This window comes from Salvelinus sp. IW2-2015, linkage group LG21 (assembly GCF_002910315.2).
Source record: "Salvelinus sp. IW2-2015 linkage group LG21, ASM291031v2, whole genome shotgun sequence".
Classification (NCBI taxonomy): domain Eukaryota; kingdom Metazoa; phylum Chordata; class Actinopteri; order Salmoniformes; family Salmonidae; genus Salvelinus; species Salvelinus sp. IW2-2015.
The window spans coordinates 1,641,446-1,664,434 of record NC_036861.1 but is presented as its reverse complement, the minus strand read 5'-3'; the positions used below and the strand labels follow the sequence as shown (position 1 = coordinate 1,664,434).

The window sequence follows — 22,989 nt, the reverse complement described above, 5'->3', positions numbered from 1 at the left end:
ACAGAGCACTCTCCATCTCACAGTTCCAGTCTTGGGAGGCCAGGTTTCAGTGTTCACCCTGCCTACCTGGACTGGAGAATGTATGTGACGGTTTGTGGCTGGGAAGGGATGCTGAAGATGGAACCAGTTTGTCTTGCTTTGGGGAGGGTATGTTTTCACTGAGTGAGGCACCTGGAAGGCATGCCGAAGGGGGAACCAGTTTGTCTGCTTTGGGGAGGGTATGMTTTCGCTGAGTGAGGCAAGGGGTAGGCAGTCCTACAGGAGTACCGAACAGCATGGACTGCTAACACTGTCACAACTTTCTCACATCGGTGGTAAAACTCCTCGGTGGCGGAGTAACAAGAAACTGCATGGTMAAAACAACCCAATGGAGACTAAGGTAAGATTTTGATTTGTTGTCAATTTACATTTWGAAACTTTTGCTGAAGTACTCCATCCAGACGATATGGTGCCATGTACTATTGTAGTGTTTACAAAGTCCACAACGATGTATTTGTAAGGGTCAGTACAACTGAATGCATTCAACTGAAATGTGTCTTCCGCATATAACCCAACGCCTCTGAATCAGAGAGGTGCAGGGGGCTGACTTGGAGAAAATCTGTCAGCCTCTAATCTCTTAAAGCTCTGCACAATGTGAATGAATGTCAAATAATAGGAATTATTTGAACAGAGTCATTGTCAATAACSTGCCATGTTTCATGAAATATGATAGCAGCTTTTAGCTTACTGTCAGTCCACTCGTCTTTATGAGTGCATATACAAGTAACTGACAAAATAAAGGAAACACCAACATAAAGTGTCTTAATAGGGTGTTAGGCCACCAGAACCACAACAGCTTCAATGCACCTTGGCATAGATTCTACAAGTGTCTGGAACTCTGTTGGAAGGATGCGACATCAGTTTTCCACTGGAAATTCCATCATTTGGTGTTTTGTTGATGTTGGTGTAAAATGCTGTCTCAGGCGCCACTCCATGGCATTTGGTTTTCATTGTTTTCATGCTCATCAAACCATTCAGTGACCACTCGTGCTCTGTGGATGGGGGCATTGGCATATTATGGGTGCGTAGCCAAAATGGGGGGGTAGCCAAAATAATGGCCAAACTAATGGCCTGCAAAGCAGACTTTGTATCAATATACCCTCATTTATTCAAGTGTTTKAATTATTTTGGCAGTTACCTGTAGTTATTGTTGAGCGTGTGGCATAATTACATTCAATCTCTGCTCCTGAATTAAAGTTATTTCATTCAAAACATTATGGCTGACTTAAAAGCAATAGGGGAATACTGAAACACATCGTTTAATAAGTCTGAGTGATTAATATTTGTACATATTCATGTTTTGGATGTACAGTATTTGATGAAGTTAATGATGATGATGATGATTATGATAATTGTGGAACAAATTATTGTTCTTAGAGCAGCAGTCTCGCTAAGCTTGTGACACAAATCACTTACAGGACTTGAAAGAACATACTGGAAGCGATCGTTTACAAATCGCTTTATTTGAGCCCCTGCCACCGCAAGCTTTTCTTAATAGAAACTGATGGGTGTGGTCATTTCTGAGTTTACACCCGACTATAGTACACTTATATATATATATATCTATATCTCTGGACAAACTTGTTCCTGTTGTTCCCTCCATGTCCCAAGGCCATACCTCGAATACCTCAAATGGGCAGCTACCTGGGTGTCAACCATCTGCCAATTTACATATGTAAACAGGTTATCAATCCCCAATAGCCGCCCTTTAGTTATGGTTTCAGCTGATTTAGTGTTTTATGTTCAAAGGGGTAACATGAGCTGTGGCATTATTGTCTAATTATGTTCTTTCTTTGCATTTGATACTCTTGAAGGCTATGAAAGTGTGATGCTGTATTTAGACCTATATGATTTGAATATTATAGCATGAAACCAAGTTGAGCATTTCTTTTCAACTGACTCTTCCCTCAACAGATTTAGAGAGAAGAGCTTTTCATAAAGAATCATGGTATGTGAAATAATTCATCCATCAGCCATARTGATAGTAATAACAAGCATATTCCAACACAATAAGCTAAGCAACAGGAAATTGACTTTTTGAAATACACCTATGCTTCAGCATTACTTTCTAGAAGTGTATGCCATTTAAAACGTCTATTTTAAAAAGGTATTGTATTATAGATTTGTAAATTATTGTAAATAACATGTATTTTTAAGTTTAATGTTCATTGTTGGCATTTGATGTTTGGGTTATTGAAACATGACCAACGCTGAGGCCACACGCCTGTCTGCACATTTCTTATAACTATGTTTGTATGTCTGCTTTTAGCYTGGTGTCCGCAGCGGGAAGAGGCTCTCTGATGGGCTGATGCTGGAGGAATCAGAGAAAGGACAATTGGTCGTTTCCAGTGTTGTCGATGGCTCATTGGCCAATCAGGGGCTGAAAGAAGGTATGACTTTTGAGTCTCTTATTTAATAAATAAAAMATGTTGTTGGGTCTCAAAGCTCCCAAAAAACAAAAAAACTGGAGCTTTCACTTTTGGGATTTTTCTCAGACATTTGTGCATCAATAAAATACATAGCTGTTTTTAAGGACACATTTAGAATCATTGACATTTTCAGTCACCATGCTTTAACTGTGTTTCACTTTGAGAAATGTTTTTTTTTTTCAGGAGATGAAATTGTGGGTGCCACAATCAACTTTGACCAACTTTCGAAAGACGATGTGTTGAAAATCCTGAAGTTGATGGATGATAATGGATTTGATGAGAAGGTTCAAGTTCTGACTAAAAATAATTTGCACAAGAGTATGGGGACCTTGGACAGCATCAAAGCACCAGAGGAGGTTTGTGGAATACATTTAAAGTTAAACAGAATTAGCTGAATAACAAATAAAGTACATTTTCACAAGGTTGTTAGATCAATTATATCCATTGTTCTTGGATTGCCTTCTCTTTGCAGATGTTGAACGATTCCTATAACAGACTCAATGCCAAAATAAAGAAGTTCATGAAGGAGGACAGCTCTGGACAACCTACAGCTTCTAGGGAAAGAGGCTCTCCTAACAGACAGGTACCGAGACCTCTCTGGGCCAAGCCTGATGTTAGAGGAACAGACTCTACAGTGACTCTCGATGCTCCTGGTGGAGAACTTTCGTTGCCTAATGCCAACATGAGTACAACGGATTTCTCCCTAGCTCAATTGAATAGGTCTATAGAGGCTGATCCTGATGTCAATATCTCCGATTTACCTTCAGTAGACCTTAAAGGTTCCAAAATAGATCTAGAATTGCCAAATTCAGACATTGGCATCCCATCTGGGAAGATCAAAAAACCAAGTCTTGGTATGGCTGACTTTGCTATGTCTGGACCAAGATTTAGGAATCCAGACCTGGACCTYTCAGCGGATGAGATGTGTGTATCAGACGTCAGTTTGCCTGACCTCAGTACTTCAGATATTGACATACCCTCAGGTAAATTCAAACTAACGAAACCACATGCAGAACTCAAAGCTCCTGATTTCGATGTGGATGCCCCCTCTGGTAAACTGAAGATGCCCAAATTTGATGATGATGTAAAAGCACCAAAGCTAATTCTCAAAGCTCCCAAGATAAAAGGTGGACTTGATGCACCTGACTTGGATTTACCCAAAGTCGACCTGAAATCACCTAAATTAGATGTAAACACCTCCAGGTATTGACATTGATTCACCACAGAAATTGAAAATGCCCAAATTGAAAATGTCAACATTTGGAATGAAGGTGCCACATTTAATTCCTCTGGACCAAAGGTTAAGGGGCCTGGCTGGATCTTTCAGCCCCGAAGTTTAAAGGTGGATATGGCCCCTGACATGGATTTACCAGACATGGACCTCAAAGCCCTAAATTAGATGTACACTCCAGATATTACATAGATTCACCCACAGGGAAATTCAAAATGCCAACTTTAAAGATTCCAGATTTAGGTTCCTCTGGACCAAAGGTTAAGGGGCCTGACTTGGATCTTTCAGCCCCAAGTTTAAAGGGGAATCAGTCCCCAAATCTGAATCTGCCAGATCTCAAAGGCCCCAACATAGGCCTAAATGCACCAGATGTAAACTGTAATATGCCCTCAGGTAAAGTCAAAGTACCTACATTGAAGAAACCAAAGGTTGATCTGAATGCTCCTGACCTGGACATTAACGGCCCCTCTGGTAAACTGAAAATGCCCAAATTTGGGCTGTCTGGTACATTGCCAAAATCCACAAAACTGAATCTCAAACCCAAAGATAAAGGGGGGAATTGATTCCCCAGATCTGAATTTTCCGATGCTGATCTCAAAGCCCCTAAACTAGATGTGAATACCCGGATCTTGACATCAGTGCATCCTCTGGGAATTCAAAATGCCCAAATTCAAAATGTCTAAATTCAGAGCGCTAAAGGGACCAGATGTTGACATTGATGGAGACTTAGAGGGCCCAGATATAGATATCAATGCCCCAAAGCTAACCTCAAAGGTCCCAAAACAGGTCTAAAAATGGCTGATTTGAAGATGCCTGGTTTCGGGCTATCTGGGCCAAATGTAGATGAACCGTACTATGACTTACCTGATATTGATCTCTCAGCCCAAAGCTAAAAGGGGCATCAATCCCCCAGATTTGAAATTACCAAAGGTAAAATCAAAGGCCTAAAACTAGACCTCAATGATCCAGATTTGGATGTTGACGCTCCCTCAGGAAAACTGAAAATGCCCAAATTTGGACTCTCAGGCACTATGCCAAAAGGACCAAATCTGGACTTAAATGCAGGTGCGAAATCACCAAAGTTCAGTCTAAATATGCCAAAGATAAAAGGTGGGATTGATGCGCCTGATGTGGATCTACCAGACATGGACCTCAAAGCCCTAAATTAGATAAACACTCCAGATATTGACATTCATTCACCCACAGGGAAATTGAAAATGCCCAATCTGAAAATGCCTAAATTTGGAATGAAAGGCCAGATATTGACCTAGATGGAGATATAGAGGGACCAGATCTGAACTTGTCATCTCCCAAACTCAAGTCCCAAAGCAAACTCAACATTCCAGATGCTGATATTGGCCGTCCATCAGGAAAATTCAAAATGCCAACTTTCAAGATGCCACATTTAGGTTCCTCTGGACCAAAGGTTAAGGGGCCTGGCTGGGATCTTTCAGCCCCCAAGTTTAAAGCTGGGATTGATGCCCCTGACATGGTTACCAGACATGGACCTCAAAGCCCCTAAATTAGATGTAAACACTCCAGATATTGACATTGATTCACCCACAGGAAATTGAAAATGCCCAAATTGAAAATGTCAACATTTGAATGAAGGGGCCACATATTGCAAAGATGGAATATAGAGGGACCAGATCTGAACTTCTCATCTCCCAAACTCAAGGGTCCCAAAGCAGACCTCAACATTCCAGATGCTGATATTGGCCGTCCATCAGGAAAATTCAAAATGCCAACTTTCAAGATGCCACATTTAGGTTCCTCTGGACCAAAGGTTAAGGGGCCTGACTGGGATCTTTCAGCCCCAAGTTTAAAGGGGGAATCAGTCCCCTAGATCCGAATCTGCCAGATCTCAAAGCCCCAAACTAGGCCTAAATGCACCAGATGTAAACTGTAATATGCCCTCAGGTAAAGTCAAAGTACCTACATTGAAGAAACCAAAGGTTGATCTGAATGCTCCTGATCTGAGCATTAATGCGCCTCTGGTAAACTGAAAATGCCCAAATTTGGGCTGTCTGGTAAAATGCCAAAATCCACAAAACTGAATCTCAAAGCCCCAAAGATAAAGGGGGAATTGATTCCCCAGACTTGTATTTACCAGATGCTGACCTCAAAGCACCTAAACTAGATGGAAATGTCCCTGATTTTGACATCAATGCACCTTCTGGGAAATTCAAAATGCCCACATTTCAAATGCCTAAACCAGAGCCTAAAGGGACCAGATGTGACATAGATGGAGACTTAGAGGGCCCAGATATAGATATCAATGCCCCCACAGCAACCTCAAAGGTCCCAAAACAGGTCTAAAAATGCCTGATTTGAAGATGCCTGATTTCGGGCTATCTGGCCAGATGTAGATGAACCTGACTATGACTTACCTGATATTGGCCTCTCAGCCCCAAAGCTAAAAGGCGATCAGTCCCCCTGATTTAAGACTACCTAAGGGTCATCTCAAAGGGCCCAAACTAGATCTCAATGCTCCAGATTTTGATTTGATGCTCCATCTGGTAAACTGAAAATGCCCAAATTGGGCTTTCAGGCACTATGCCAAAGGACCAAATGTGGACATAAAAGCAGGTGCGAAGTCACCAATTTCAATCTAAAAATGCCAAAGATAAAAGGTGGGATTGATGCCCCTGATGTGGATCTACCAGACATGGACCTCAAAGCCCCTAAATTAGATGTAAACACTCCAGATATTGACATTCATTCACCCACAGGGAAACTGAAAATGCCCAATCTGAAAATGCCAAATTTGGAATGAAAGGCGCAGATATTGACCTAGATGGAGATATAGAGGGACCAGAACTGAACTTGTCATCTCCCAAACTCAAGGGCCCAAAGCAGATCTCAACATTCCAGTGCTGTTATGACAGTCCATCAGGAAAATTCAAGATGCCAACTTTGAAGATGCCAGATTTAGGTTTATCTGGACCAAAAGTTAAGGGGCCTGACTTAGATCTTTCAGCTCCCCAGTTTAAAGGGGGAATTAGTCACCCAGATTTGGATCTGCCAGAATTGCCCTCAAAGGCCCCAAATTAGACCTCAATGCACCAGATGTAAACTTTAATATGCCCTCCGGTAAAGTCAAAGTACCTACATTGAAGAAACCAACGGTTGATCTGAATGCTCCTGATCTGGACATTGATGGGCTCTCTGGTAAACTGAAATGCCCACATTCTTGCTGCCTGGTACAATGTCAAAATCCCCAGACTTGAGGCCAAAGCTTCAAACATTAAGGGGGGAATTGATGTTCCAGACATGAATTTACCAGATGCTGATCTCAAAGCCCCTGAACTAGATGTGAATGCCCCAGATCTTGACATCAATGAACCTCTTGGAAATTCAAAATGCCCAAATTACAATGCTTAAATTCAGAGACCTAAAGAGACCAGATGTTGACATTGATGGAGACTTAGAGGGCCCAGATATAGATATCAATGCCCCCACAGCTAACCTCAAAGGTCCCAAAACAGGTCTAAAAATGCCTGATTTGAAGATGCCTGATTTCAGGCTATCTGGCCCTTATGTAGATGAACCTGACTATGACTTACCTGATATTGACCTCTCAGCCCCAAAGCTAAAAGGGGGAATCAGTCCCCCAGATTTGAGACTATCTAAGGGTCATCTCAAAAGCCCAAACTAGACCTCAATGCTGCAGATATGCCCTCAGGTAGATTCAGAGTTCCAACCATAGAGAGGCCAAATGGTAGCATCAAAGCCCCTGATTTTGACATCAACATTCCTACATTCAAAATGCCTACATTTGGGTTGTCTACACCAAAAGGACCGGATCATGACATCAGTACTGACCTAGATTAAATTGCCTGGACCTACCTACAATTGACTTAAAAGCCCCTAACTTGGATTTAAACACTCCAGATATTAACATTGGTTCACCGTCTTGGAAATTCAAAATGTCTCACCTCAAAATGCCTAAATTCGGCCTTTCTGGTCTGAAAGGTCCAGATGCTGGAATAGATGGAGACATTGATGGACCGGACCTGAACTTGTCAACCCTGAAAGTAAACACAAGGATTGGTAGTCCAGATTTAGACATAAATGTTCCCTCTGGTCATCTCAAAGGCCCCCAAGCTGATCTCAATTTGCCAGACAGTGACGTTGCTATACAATCTCGAAAATTCAAACTGCCGTCGTTAAATATGCCTCAGTATGGAAATCCCAATCTAAGGGCAGGTACAGATATGGACTTTATGAAAACAAATGACATTTCTCCTCCAAAGGCTAAAGTGGATCTAAAAGCACCAGACTTGAAAGTTAGTCACCCAGATGTCAGCCTGTTCTTACCCAAAGCTGATATCAGAGGCCCAGAATACAAAGTGTCATCGCATAGTAAACGCAGATCTGATATCCCAGGTAGAGCACATATAAAAGATTTGATATGCCAGGTGGAGTATATATAAAAGTGCCTGTTGGGAAGTCTAGGAAGGTCAAAGGAAGGGCTACGTATCCCATTGCAGATATTGATTTGCCAAAAGTTGATTACCAAGTGTTTGGTGTGGATCTGAGAGGTTCAGACGTTAACCTTGACGACCTCACAGTGAAATCATAAATTCCCAATACCAAGACTTCTAAATTGGGTAGTTATACCAGATATAGACTCAAGTCTTCCCAGTATTAACGCCTCAACCCCTATATTCCCACTCCAAAGTGTGGATTAGTGGTTTCACAGACAGATTTTAATTTGAGAAGAACTGACCTCAAGGGCAATAAACAATYGGAAACCCCAACTGGTGAATGAAACCGGCAGATAGAAAAAGTACAAAACAGTCTAAAATTGTAGTCCATGACAATTTTGACTCATGGTTCAAACCCCCAAATTTCTGAAGATCAAATATATTTAATCACTGTACAGTATTTCCCAAACATGCCAAAGATGATGTACCAGACGGAACTGGGAGCCTGAAAAATTGGCACAAGGAAGAGTCAAACCGTAGATCTCATACACTCAGATGTCTCGACTTCAGTGCATCAAATGTGGACCTTAAAGTTCCAGAAGATGAGACCTTAAAAGGGTCAAAGCTTATATAGGATTCAGACAACTGACTAAATGTAATTTTAGGCTTGTTTGAATCACAATCTTCTGTTGAAACATAATGCAGAAAACTTCTGTTACTTGCACTTATTTGTACTTTTTATGTAAATTGATTGGTGTTTGTTATGAACATGTTGAAAATGTATGTGTAAAGGGTTCTCATTTTGTCAAATTGTTTTACAAAATGGATGAAAAGCTATTTGAAAAGGTGTTTTTACTGTACACTTGCTGTATTACAATAATTTGTTTTATCTTTACATTAATGCAACAAAACAATTAATTCTAAATAAATTCTTAATGCATTAGCCTAGACAACATTATTCTGACCAGATTCTGACAGTAGGCCTTATTTTCCATATTTTTGCTCTTGAAATAACGTCTGGAAAATTAATTTTGTCAAGTATGATAAAACATTTAACTCAACTGCTATTTTTGTCGACATTTTTATTTATTAGTTTGATTTTAAAAATTATAGTATTGCTTCAGCTATTAGAGATTTTCACCTCCGCACCGCTCGGTGGTAGTCTTACCACACTTGACTTTACACAATATAAACGTCATCAGTACAATATCTTTTGCACCATCTCGCAACCTTTCTGGTATTTCATTCCAAACAATGTTTTTATTAAATTGGGAGGTCTTCAATTTTTACTGAAATGTAATTATATTCCTGAATGATTACCCGCTAAATTGGCTAGGTTTCACCAACAAGCTTTAATCAAATATAATAAAATCAAACTTTATTTGTCACATGCGCCGAATACAAGTGTAGACGTTACCGTGAAATGCTTACTTACAAGCCCTTAACCAACAGTGCAGTTCAAGAAGAGTTAAGAAAATATTTACCAAATAAACTAAAGTTAAAAGTTATACATTAACATAACAATAACGAGGCTATATACAGAGGGTACCGGTACCGAGTCCGTGTGCGGGGGTACAGGTTAGTTGAGGTAATTGTACATGTTGGTAGGGGTGAAGTGACTATGCATAGATAATAAACAGCGAGTAGCAGCAGTGTACAAAACAAATGGGGGGAGGGGTCAACTTAATAGTCCGGTGGCCATTTGATTAATTGTTCAGCAGTCTTATGGCTTGGGGGTAGAACCTGTTAAGGAGCATTTTGGTCTTAGACTTGGCGCTCCGGTACCATTTGCAGTGGGGTAGCAGAGAAAACAATCTATGACTTGGGTGACTGGAGTCTGACAATTTTATGGGCTTTCCTCTGACACCGGCTATTATATAGATCCTGAATTGCAGGAAGCTTGGCCCCAGTGATGTACTGGGCCGTACGCACTACCCTCTGTAGCGCCTTACGGTCAGATGCCGAGCAGTTGCATTACCAGGTGGTGATGCAACCAGTCAGGATGCTCTCGATGGTGCAGCCATAAAACCGTTTGAGGATCTGAGGACCCATACCAAATATTTTTAGTCTCCTGAGGGGGGAACGGTTTTGCCGTGCCCTCTTCACAACTGTCTTGGTGTGTTTGGACCATAATAGTTTGTTGGTGTGGACACCAAGGAACTTGAAACTCTTAACCCGCTCCATTACAGCCTCGTTGATGATAATGGGAGCCTGTTCGGCCCGCCTTGTCCCGTAGTCCACGATCAGCTCCTTTGTCTTGCTCATATTGAGGGAGAGATTGTTGTCCTTGCACAACACTGCCAGTTCTCTGACCTCCTCCCTATAGGCTGTCTCATCGTTGTCGGTGATCAGGCCTACCACTGTTGTGTCGTAAGCAAACTTCATGATGGTGTTGGAATCGTGTTTGGCTACGCGTTTGTGGGTGAACAGAGAGTACAAGAGGGGATTAAGTACACACCCTTGAGGGGCTACAGTGTTGAGGATCAGCGTGGCAGATGTGTTGTTGTCTACCCTTATCACCTGGGGGCAGCCCGTCAGGAAGTCCAGGATCCAGTTGTAGAGCGAGGTGTTTAGTCCCAGGGTCCTTAGCTTAGTGATTATCTTCATGGGCACTATGGTGTTGAATGCTGAGCTGTAGTCAATGAATAGTATTCTCACATAGGTGTTCCTTTTGTCCAGGTGGGAAAGGGCAGTGTGGAGTGCGATTGAGATGTGTCATCTGTGGATCTGTTGGGGCGGTATGCAAATTGGAGTGGGTCTAGGGTATCCGGGAGGATGCTGTTGATGTGAGCCATGACCAGCCTTTCAAAGCACTTCATGGCTACCGACGTGAGCGCTACGGGCGGTAATCATTTAGGCAGGTTACCTTCGCTTCCTTGGGCACAGGGACTATGGTGGTCTGTTTGAAACATGTTGGTATTACAGACTCAGTCAGAGAGAGGTTGAAAATGTCAGTGAAGACACTTGCTAGTTGGTCCGAACATTCTTTGAGTACACGTCCTGGTAATCCATCTGGCCCCGCGGCTTTGTGAATGTTGACCTGTTCAAAGGTCTTGCTCACATCGCCTACCGAGAGCGTTATCACACAATCATCCACAACAGTTGGAGCTCTCGTACATGCTTCAGTGTTGCTTGCCTCGAAGCGAGCATAAAAGGCATTTAGCTTCTCTGGTATGCTCGCGTCACTGGGCAGCTCGCGTCTGGGTTTCCCTTTGTAGTCCGTAATAGTTTTCAAGCCCAGCCACATCCGACGAGCATAAGAGCCGGTGTAGTAGGATTCAATCTTAGTTCTGTATTGATGCTTTGCTTGTTTGATAGTTCGTCTGAGGGCATAGCGGGATTTCTTATAAGAGTCTGGATTTGTGTCCCGCTCCTTGAAAGTGGCAGCTCTAGCCTTTAGCTCCATGTGGATGTTGCCTGTAATCCATTGCTTCTGGTTGGGATATGTACGTACGGTCACTGTGGGGATGACGTCGTTGATGCACATATTGATGAAGCCGATGACCGAGGTGGTATACTCCTCAATGCCATTGAATGAATCCCGGAACATATTCCAGTCTGTGTTGGCAAAACAGTCCTGTAGCGTAGCATCCGCGTCATCTGACCACTTCCGTATTGTGAAAGTCACTGGTACTTCCTGCTTTAGTTTTTGCTTGTAAGCAGGAATCAGGAGGATAGAATTATGGTCAGATTTGCCAAATGGAGGGTGTGGAAGAGCTTTGTATGCATCTCTGTGTGTGGAGTAAAGGTGGTCGAGAGTTTTTTCCCCTGTGGTTGCACATGTGACATGCTGGTAAAAATTTTGTAAAACTGATTTGTCTGCCTGCCTTAAAGTCCCCGGCCGCTAGGAGAACCGCTTCTGGGTGAGCATTTTCTTGTTTGCTTATGGCCTTATAGAGTTGGTTGAGTGCGGTCTTACTGCCAGCATCGGTCTGTGGTGGTAAATAGACGGCTTCAAATAACATAGGTAGATAGTGTGGTCTATAGCTTATCATAAGGTACTCTACCTCAGGAGAGCAATACCTCGAGACTTCTTTAATATTAGACATCGTGCACCAGCTGTTATTGACAAAAGACACACACCCCCACCCCTCGTCTTACCAGACGTAGCTTTTCTGTTCTGCCGGAGCATGGAAAATCCCACCAGCTCTTTATTATCCATGTCGTCGTTCAGCCACGACTCGGTGAAACATAAGATATTATAGTTCTTCATGTCCCGTTGGTAGGATAATTGTAATCATAGGTCATCAATTTCATTTTCCAATGATTGCATATTAGCAAGTAGAATGGATGGCAGTGGGAGTTTACTCGCTTGCTTACGGATTCTCAGAAGGTAGCCCAATCTGCGTCCTCTTTTCCTCCGTCTTTTCTAAACGCAAATTATGGGGATTTGGGCCTGTTCCCGGGAGAGCAGTATATCCTTCTCATCGGACTTGTTAAAGGAAAAAGGTTCTTCCAGTTCGTGGTGAGTAATTACTGTTCTGATGTCCAGAAGTTATTTTCGGGCATAAGAGACGGTAGCAGCAACATTACGTACAAAATAAGTTACAAACAACGCAAAAAAACTAACAAAATAGCACAATTGGTTAAGAGTATGTAAAACGTCAGCCATCCTCTTCGGCGCCATCTTAATGTTGTCACGTCTGCTCCCGCACTTGAGGGTGCCAGGCTTCCCTGCATCACGCACTCCTATCAACCATTATGCACACCTGTCTTCCCTCGTCACGCGCATCAGCGATATTGGACTCACCTGGACTCCCTCATCACCTGTTATTACCTCCCCTATATTTGTCAGTTCCCCATCTCTGTTCCCCGCTTCTGCATTGATTGTCTTTTGTTTGTATTACTAGTTTGCTGACGCTGTTCCTGTCTCATTCCATGTCCGTTCTTTATTAAATGTTTGACTCCCCGTACGTGCTTCGTCTCTCCAGCGTCATCCCATGTGACAGAATGCAGAAGACATCACACAAAGCATCGGGGAGTACTGGCGTTCCGGTTGATATGGTGACATCGGCTCTGGGTTGCCACCGATGAAACCGGGGGTGCCTAGTCAGCTCATCGGGCTTCCACGCCCTAGCTGGCTCGAGAGGTTTCCTTGCCCCGGTTGGCTCGGATGGCGCCCATTCCACGTCGGGCCTCAGCCGGATTGTCAGCTCTTGTTCGCTCAGCCGGTCCAGGAGTTTTTTTTGTTTGTTTTTTGTTTTGTTGGTGATGTCGGGGTGGATTCCACCGCCGATGGAACTGAGGGTGCCTAAGCCAGCCCGTCGGGCTTTCACGCCCTGGCCTGCTCGAGAGGTTTCCTTGCCTCTGTTGGCTCGGCGGCTTCCCATCCCACGTCACACTCCACCGGATCTTCGGGCTCCCTCTCTGCAGTCGGATCGTCGGGCTTCCATGCCTCAGCCGGCTCGCCAGGCTCTCACGCTCCTGCCGGTTCGTTGGGCTTCCACGCCCCAACCGGCTTGCCCAATGCCCATGTCTCAGGCCGGTTCGCCCAGGTGGGACGCCGGGTGGCACCCCTGGGGGGGTACTGTCACATCTGCTCCCGCTCCCCCCCCCTGGCGCTTAAGGGCACCAGGCTGCCCTGCATCATGCACTCCTATCATCCATTACGCACATAATGTTTCCTGCACAATTTTTCCCCACATAAAGCTCTTTTGTGGAATAATTCAAACATAACTATGAGCAATAAGTCATTGTTCTACCCTAGCTGGCATGAGAGTAATATTCACTTTGTTCTTATTGCTTTCGACGACAGGGGTAATATTCTTGAATATGAACAGTTTCCAATACCTTTCAGAGAGTTTATTTCTGTGATCAAAACCATTCCCAGTGGTCTAACTACACTAATGAAAACTCATCTTCAGTTAGGTGATGATCACAGAGCTTATCCAGAACTCAGTTTGGAAGGCGTGGGCTTACTTGAGAAATCTTCTTGTAATAAATACATAAGTCAAATTTTCCATTCACGGAATCAACTTACGCCTAGAGGAATATATTTTTTGGAACATGCTTATTCCTGACATTGTCTGGAAAAAAGCTTGGTTGATGCCTTACAAATATTGTATACCAAACAAATGTAAGGAGGTGCACTTTAAGGTTCTACATAAGATATATCCATGTAATTCTATGTTGTCCAAATGTGTGGCTGTTGATGATATCTGCGTTTTCTGTGAAAAAGGTGAAAATCTGACTCACTTGTTCTATGAATGTATATCTGTGATAGATTTTGGGGAAAACCTTGCAGAATACTTATTACCTTTTTGAACACTACCCATGTTTTTGACATGAAGGATATAATATATTACTATTGCAATGATAACAAGACCATTGAAATGATTGTGAATTTTTTTATTCTTGTTGCCAAATATACATAAACCAAAATTCCAGAATTCTATACCAAAATATTTTTGATTGAATTAAATAATCTTGTTAAGACATTAACCCTAGTGAATAACAAAAATAATAACATTTTCCTGAATCATTATAATGATACTTTTTCAGAGTGAATACAATTGCACTAGAATTGGCGTTCTTTAAAACAATTATTTTGTTTATATATTTTTTGGTTTGTTATTTATATATATTATTTTTTGTATGTATTTAGTAATTTCTTGTTTATATCTGTGTTTTTTTTTCTTTCTTAGACATGTTTGATATAGGGATGGATGTAAGTTGTTGGTCATTTTTTATTATGAATAAACAAACAAAAAGAAAAAATATTTTAAAAAAATACAAGAAATGTGTTGTTGCTATATCAGTTAATGTTACAGTGTGTGGTAGAGGCATTACTAAAAGTTTGAGTATTAAAACGGGCTAATGCTAACTTAGCTAGCGGTCACTTTATTGTAGAAATGTAGTGGCTGGTATGACCAATAGTACATATAAATGCTGATCATCAAATGTCCTTTTTTAAGTTGCCTTTATCTTTCTTTGGAGTGAATGCTCTACCCTTGAATGTATCCATTCCTTACAAATTTGTGGACCCTGCAAGATCAAGTAGGTCTTCTGCTTTTCATTCATTGCCTTCTTATTATGCACTTAGCCAGAATAGATTCTGGAATCTACAGTATTAAAGATCAGAATATATTAAGGCTTTAATGGGGCAGGTTTGCAAGTTCTATACAGATGTATGTAGACTGCAGAACCCTGTCCAGACTCCAGACACAAGCAGATTATTCCCTTATTCTTGAATGCAATGTTGGTCTGTCATTTTCAGAGCATTCATTTCCAACTAGGTCAGATGTAAGAAAGCAATTTGATGTTTTATGATCTCTTCCCAGAGAGGTACCCTCCTCCATCAGACTCCAGTCTTCCTGTGTTGAGGAGGTGTGATGCTGCCGTCCCCGTACACTTGAGCCCAGTACAGACATGGGTGGAGACGTTGGAGAGGCGGGACAGTGAAACTTTGGGTTTGGTTGACAGCCACCCTGATATCTTTGCAGTCCCTACAAGGTAAAACTGTCAATGTGTAGCCATTCTATTTACATTTAAAGGACAAGTTCACTGTTTTACAAATGTATGTTAATGGTTCCTCACCCTGAAATTAGTCTATGTAATCCATGGTTCAGTTTTCAATAACCCCTTAAGGTCGATGTCGGCCAATAAAATCGAATTAGCATAATACAATCCCCATCAAAATCTTTGTTTAAGCTAGAGATCTGAGGTGGCAGAGCTAGAGCAGTGTTTCTCAGACCATGAGACATCCCGAAAATCATTCTTCTCACAAAATCATCTGTAGCGTCCGAATCATTTGGCCTAAAACTATTATGACCCCTCTATGGAAAGATGAGACTCTCATGAACACGATGTTGTTTTGCTCTAGGATGCCCACAAGCCTCACAAGACTCGTCTGAAGGTCACCGGTACTAGTGTGCAAAGCTGTCATCAAGGCAAAGGGTGGCTACTTTGAAGGATCTCAAATATAAAATATATTTTGATTTATTTAACACTTTTTTGGTTACTACATGATTCCATATGTGTTATTTCATAGTTTTGATGTCTTCACTATTATTCTACAATGTAGAAAATAGTAAAAAATAAAGAAAAGCCCTGCAATGAATAGGAGTGTCCAAACTTTTGACTGGTACTGTATATGGAGATAGTTTGGTGCCAAAAATAAAGGGTTAAAGGGGAATGGAAACACTAGGATTTAGAACACTAGCTAACTGTAACTGTAAATCGCCGTATTGGCATTGTTGCGTCACTGGCAGGAGAGAAAATGTTGGAACTCCCAAAAATGTCTGAATTTACAGAGTAGATCTGAGTCTGAGAATAACTTTATTACAGAGAATGAAATAAATGTTAGTTAGGGAGCCAATAAACCTACTGAAGCCGTTCACGTTTGAGCTGATCGTTGCCCCAGATCAAAGAGTTCATTCTCGTAGCAGTGACAACACAGACGTGCCGCCTAAAACACCTCAGCTAAAGGGTCGGTGTAGCCAAACACAAACTGGTGTGAGTGGGGATGCTGCCAGATAATGGCTAGAGTATGAGTATTTGTCTTGTAGAGAGATGGTGGTGATACAGCACAAAATTCCAGCGGATGGTGGCTGTATTATATCCAGTCAGAGGTTCCTGTCAGTCTGTCTGGATGGCGATGTATTTATTGGACGTGCCACTAATCCTTATGAAGGACTTCCTGGCAGAAGAGGTTACTCGACCAGTCAGCAGCCAATATACTGGTTAAATAATTGGTGAAATTTAGCTTGATTATAAATTATTTAGGTTAATATCAGTAGGTGGGTGCTCAATATATACAGTTGAAGTTGGAAGTTCACATACACCTTAGCCAAATACATTTAAACTCAGTTTTTCATAATTCCTGACATATAATCCTAGTAAAAAATTAGGTCAGTTAGGATCACCACTTTATTTTAAGAATGTGAAATGTGAGAATAATAGTAGAGAGAATKATGTATTTCAGCTTTTATTTCTTTCATCACATTCCCAGTGGGTCAGAAGTTTACATACACTCAATTAGTACTTGGTAGGGTTGCCTTTAAATTGTTTAACTTGGGTCAAATGTTTCAGGTAGCCTTCCTCAAGCTTCCCACAATAAGTTGGGTGAATTTTGGCCCATTCCTCCTGACAGAGCTGGTGTAACTGAGTCAGGTTTGTAAGCCTCCTTGCTCACACACGCTTTTTCAGTTCTGCCCACAAATCTTCTATGGGATTGAGGTCAGGGTTTTTGTGATGGCCACTCCAATACCTTGACTTTGTTGTCCTTAAGTCATTTTGCCACAACTTTGGAAGTATGCTGGGTGTCATTGTCCATTTGGAAGACCCATTTGCGACAAAACTTTAACTTCCTGACTGATGTCTTGAGATGTTGCTTCAATATATCCACATAATTTTCCTGCCTCATGATGCATTCTATTTTGTGAAGTGCACCAGTCCCTCCTGCAGCAAAGCACCCCCACAATATGATGCTGCCACCCCCGTGCTTCACGGTTGGGATGGTGTTCTTCGGCTTGCAAGCGTCCTCCTTTTTCCTCCAAACATAACAATGGTCATCATGGCCAAACAGTTCTATTTTTGTTTCATCAGACCAGAGGACATTTCTCAAAAAAGTACGATCTTTGTCCCCATGTGCAGTTGCAAACCGTAGTCTGGCTTTTTTTATGGCAGTTTTGGAGCAGTGGCTTCTTCCTTGCTGAGCGGCCTTTCAGGTTATGTTGATATAGGACTCGTTTTACTGTGGATATAGAGACTTTTGTACCTGTTTCCTCCTGYATCTTCACAAGGTCCTTTGTTGTTGTTCTGGGATTGATTTGCACTTTTCGCACCAAAGTACGTTCATCTCTAGGAGACAGAACGCGTCTTCTTCCTGAGCGGTATGAGGGCTGCGTGGTTCCATGGTGTTTATACTTGCGTACTATTGTTTGTAAAGATAAATGTTGTACCTTCAGGCATTTGGAAATTGCTCTCAAGGATGAACCAGACTTGTGGAGGTCTACAATTTTTTTCTGAGGTCTTGGCTGATTTTTTTTGATTTTCACATGATGTCAAGCAAAGAGGCACTGAGTTTGAAGGTAGGGCTTGAAATACATCCACAGGTACACCTCCAATTGACTCAAATAATGTCAATTAGCCTATCAGAAGCTTCGAAAGCCATGACATMATTTTCTGGAATTTTCCAAGCTGTTTAAAGGCACAGTCAACTTAGTGTATGTAAACTTCTGACCCACTGGAATTGTGATACAGTGAAATATAAGTGAAATAATCTGCATGTAAACAATTGTTGGAAAAACTACTTGTGTCATGCACAAAGTAGATGTCCTAACCAACTTGCCAAAACTATAGTTTGTTAACAACTGTCACGACTTCCCCCGAATTCGGTTCYTCTCCTTGTTCGGGCGGCATTCGGCGGTCGACGTCACCGGTCTTCTAGCCATCGCCGATCCACCTTTCATTTTCCATTTGTTTTGTCTTGTTTTGTTTTCCCACACACCTGGTTTACATTCCCTCATTATTTGTTGTGTATATAACCCTCTGTTCCCCCCGTGACTGTGTGTGGAATTGTTTGTTGTAAAGTGTATGTGCACTTCTGACTGGTTCGCGACGGGWATTTTGTACTCATATTTTGTTGTTCTGGGTCCCGTTGGTTTTGCTTATTAAATTTCTCMGATTTTTACCCAGTTCTGCTCTCCTGCGCCTGACTTCCCTGCAGCCAGTCAYGCACCTCTTACAACAAGACATTTGTGGAGTGGTTGAAAAACGATTTGTAATGACTACAACCTAAGTGTATGTAAATTTCCGACTTCAACTGTATAATCAGTATCCTATAACACTGTTTATCACCAGCACTGTTTGGCGCGATGGTAACACATATACCTTTTGATTAGATGACCGGAGTTTGAATCGCAGACAGCATCATGATTTATTAAATCTAATTTTAACCAATAATGGGGCGTGCTCATTATAAATACATTGTGATTTAGTTTCGGTATCAGACTAACTTTTCTTATGATTTTTGTTTGCAGAGCATACAGGCTGGCAGTTTATCGCCAGTTCACCCTATGGGCAAATGGGAGAATTGGACGTGTGTCATTTCTTCCATAAAGCGCACATACAGTGTTGCCAACTCCTCAGTAAGGAAAGTAGCTATTGGCTGTCCTAAAAGTCGCTAGAAGTCGCTAAATGACGTCATCACCTAATTTGCATAATTTGCCATGTGCATGTAATTGTGATGGACGCTGTAGGAGAGTGGAATAACGTCGTGGGAGAGACAAAAAGTGGGTAAAGAACACCCTAAATATGTTTAGAACTATAAATGAGCACGCTGCAGAGAGTGGCACACACAGCGAATAAGAACCAGATATTTGAGGCCTGTCGTGGCAATTTCCTGTATTACCAAATGAGGAGAGTTACAAACCACACACCAGTCAGAGTTATACTTAAACTTCATCTTTAATTATATGAGCTTCACCATAGCCCTTTGACTCTCAGATCAATTCAGTGTCTATAATGAATTCTGAGAGTCCCTACATTCGAATACAAAGATATAGCATTGGCTATAAATTATTGTTCAGTTTGGTCTCTAAGACGAGGYTCTAATCTCGTTCCTGGTACTTCATAGTACCAAAACATTACCTCATCCAATGCATAACTCAATTGTCAACTCTATATTCTCACATCTCAAGTAAACCCCCTCTTCTCCCCACTCCTGGACAAGCTCACTGAGGGGAGTGACTTGCGCACAGACATTGTGGAGCCAAGAGATAATTGGTTCCCCCTTAATCACACCATCCCTTCACATGGTTTAACAGATACATTCACATATGAAGACAATGTTCCATTCTGACCTCTCCCTTTCTGATATTCTGCATATTACCAGACATGTAAAAGACAAGCCTGACCTCTCCCCTCTCTGGGCCCCAAGTGACTTTTCCCTAGCTGAGAAGGGAAAAGTGCAACTGCCAACAGTATAGTCCAAAGGGAGACATTCTAATAACAAGTATCTCACATAAGCATATTATGTAAATAAAACATCTTATTTATCTATGTTACCCAAGTAATTCTGATTCATCCTCCACAGGCCATACTCCTCCTTCAGCACTTTATGGACCCCATTGTTAATCCCCGTCATAACAGAGGCATTGTCAGTCCCTATCCCCAGGAGTTTCTCTTTTTTAAGACAACATTTCTCGAGGAAAGCCACAACAGCATGGGCTATAGATTTGGCATCTCCTCCCTCCAACTCAACAAGCCCCAGAAATGGTTATACAATTGTCTGCTTGGTGTCACTAAAGTACCTTATCACAACCGCCAGGTACTTAGAAACACTTACATCCGTGGACTCATCGAGGAGGAGGCTGAAACGCTGGTCACCCACATCTGCAACCAACTTTTTCAGAAAGTATGGTGCTAGAACACCATTAATAATTTCTGTGCACTYTGTCCTGTGCATTTTGAAGTGGGTAGCAGCAGTGGAGTCTGAGAAAGCAGCTCTACGTGCTTCTCCAATGTGATCACATGCCAGCATGGAACAGTGTTCAGCGATAGCTAATGCCATGGTGGCCTCAGCCTATTTTTTTAACCATAAATTGCAGCTTGTTTTGGGTGGAACTGTTATAAGGCTTTGCCTTTGAGTATGTTTTTGAGTTGTCATGTGTGTTTTTACATCACTAAGTTTGGCGTAGAAATCAGCCTTAGAATACAGGCAGTATGCCCATGTATCATCTMCAATTCAACCAGCCTTTGAATTCAGGGTTTGATTCCCACTCCTTTCTGTATTTTTGAGTGCATAGTTTAGACTGAGACATGATGAGCTAGCCAGCTAGATGTTTAGCTTATGTCACAGAGAGGCACACACACAGTGGACAAGGTGAGTAAGTGACTGAGGYTGTGTGAGTCAAATGCAGTGATTTATTTTTGTGCAGTGATTTATTTCAGACAAAGAACATTTTACATTTACATCCCGCACTGAATGTAAGCCATGATGGKATCAGCCAGCGACGGCTTCCCGCATGCGCGATTCATTTGCAGTCTGGACGCGGAGGGGTGAACATCTCCTGGGAGGGACTGCTGCGCGAGGACTGGGCCGCCTGTGAGTGCTTTGGGTCGCTAGAGGGGTCTGAATACACGCTAAATATAGCGACATGGTCGTTAACTTGGCAACACTGCGCACATACCCAGAAGCAAAGTYATTTACATAGAGTTTGAGTTTGAATAAAACCAATTCATTTGGTAAATCTAGCCTGCTATAATTATTTCAAGACATAGACCTAATGCCTGCGCCTTATGTAAAAATAGTCTTAGTTAGCTTGTCCACTATAAAAACAGGTTCAAGCATAACCAGATAACCTTGCTTGGAAGATAAAACTACTTTCAACGCACACTAATCCCATGTCCCTGTTGCTAGAGTARTGAATTCAAATAGCTTTGGCTGCTACTATTGGAAAGGAATGGTAACTACACGGAGTCAAAGTAGACTTAAATAATATATGCTATTTAGCAGACGCCTTTATCTGGGTACATGGTAGTCTAAACAGATCATAGAAACAGGATTACAATTTTGATATCATGGATGGTCAGTCCTTGCATCTATTGCTCTGTCTACGAATTTGAGAGTGAATACATTTCTCCAGCCCCATCCCTCAGCTTTTTACCAAAAGAGGAGCGGGGAGGCACTTTGTTATTGTTTCTAATGCTGATTGCCACTAAGAAGTTAAAATGCAGATTAAATACACACCAGAATATGTTACAGATCATGTACAAATGTCCCATCACTCAGACAGTTAGTGAATACACCACGTCCAGCACAGCAATCAATCAATCAATCAAATGTATTTTACAAAAGCCCCTTTTACATCAAAAGAATAACCACAGTGGTTATAGAGGGTGCAACAGTTCAACACCTCAGGAGCAAATGTCAATTGTCTTTTCATAGCTGAGCATTCATAGGTTGAGAAAGAGAGTCGAAACAGCAGGACCGGAACAAGGTAGCACATCCGTTGAAACGGGTATAAAAAAAAAAAAAGTGGAAAAACAATTCCACTCCGATTCCCTTCGTGGATGGGTGTAACTTTGAATTCATTGTTGAATGTCCTCCTCTATTTTTGGAACACCAGCCCGCTCCCCCAAGGTGATCGATAGTATATCTTGGCTCGCACTGTGATTATTGTGATTCTGAGCTCGCAGGTTCATACAGCGASTTATGGTCTTCACTGATCTCACTCTCCGTCAGCTCCATCTGTGGCGTATAGGGGCRGGACTATGACCTCTTCTCCACCGCAGCACCGGAACACTCTGGCACCCAGGGGTCAGTTTGGCATGCTGTACTAACCGTTCTTTCCTATTGGTAGAAAACAATTAAGGCATCTATTAGGCTATAGTTATATTCAAGAAACACTGCATATACTTGAAATARACAATAGTCTTAGAAATAACATTTGCATGTACCTCCTCTGCCTCCTGCACAGTCTCCTCCAGGATGAAAACATTTTCAGGGATGAAGATGTCATCCTGAAACAAACAAATGTTTCGTTACAACTGAACCCAAATATATCAGTTGGCATTAACAAGCTACCTGTCTTGTATGCTTTGTCAACACACACACACACACACACAGCAAATACAGGGACATTTATTTTTCAGAAAACATTAGCTATGTCAACTTCAGTCTAACTAAATGAGGTGGAGGTAACGAAACATTACGAAAACAAATCCGTCAACAAAATGTATTACAGTACTTGACTAACTGAGGTGGAAGCTAGCTACAGTAACTATCTAATAACGGGTACACGGAGAAACTGTGTTGCAATTTTCATTGCAGTTGAGTTGCTTGCTAACGTTATTTGCGGGAGGGTGTTACACTAAACACTTCAGACGCAATTAGCTAGTTACCTTCAACTAGAGT

At 41.9% G+C, this 22,989-nt stretch overlaps 2 protein-coding genes and 1 pseudogene across 3 annotated transcripts; all 3 read left to right on the top strand.

Moving 5' to 3' along the window:
• Nucleotides 1-224: 224 nt before the first annotated feature.
• Nucleotides 225-3,744, top strand: LOC111982440 (neuroblast differentiation-associated protein AHNAK-like). Of its 2 annotated transcripts, XM_024014007.2 has the most exons (5): nt 225-379; nt 1,954-1,987; nt 2,309-2,429; nt 2,652-2,824; nt 2,941-3,744. In XM_024014007.2, the coding sequence occupies exons 2-5, from the start codon at nt 1,985-1,987 to the stop codon at nt 3,676-3,678; spliced, it is 1,035 nt and encodes a 344-aa protein (XP_023869775.1). In that variant the 5' UTR covers nt 225-379; nt 1,954-1,984; the 3' UTR covers nt 3,679-3,744. The 2 variants fall into 2 exon arrangements, with proteins under 2 accessions (XP_023869775.1, XP_023869774.1); XM_024014006.2 differs by lacking the exon at nt 1,954-1,987.
• Nucleotides 3,745-4,554: 810 nt separating this feature from the next.
• LOC139022714 (neuroblast differentiation-associated protein AHNAK-like) lies at nt 4,555-6,177 on the top strand (annotated as a pseudogene).
• Nucleotides 6,178-6,316: 139 nt separating this feature from the next.
• On the top strand, nt 6,317-7,875 carry LOC139022713 (vesicle-associated protein-like). Its single transcript, XM_070433772.1, has 4 exons — nt 6,317-6,394; nt 6,705-6,870; nt 6,938-7,035; nt 7,094-7,875. The coding sequence occupies exons 1-4, from the start codon at nt 6,317-6,319 to the stop codon at nt 7,355-7,357; spliced, it is 606 nt and encodes a 201-aa protein (XP_070289873.1). The 3' UTR covers nt 7,358-7,875.
• The last annotated feature ends 15,114 nt before the right edge of the window (nt 7,876-22,989 follow it).

What these genes read in the sequence shown, in the direction of transcription:
- LOC139022713 (XM_070433772.1), top strand. Translation starts at nt 6,317, where the DNA reads ATGCCAAAGATAAAAGGTGGGATTGATGCCCCTGATGTGGATCTACCA. An exon ending in TCAAAGCCCCTAAATTAGAT is followed by an intron (nt 6,395 to 6,704) that starts GTAAACACTCCA and finishes AGGGGGAATTAG; the next exon opens with TCACCCAGATTTGGATCTGC. An exon ending in TGAATGCCCCAGATCTTGAC is followed by an intron (nt 7,036 to 7,093) that starts ATCAATGAACCT and finishes AAATTCAGAGAC; the next exon opens with CTAAAGAGACCAGATGTTGA.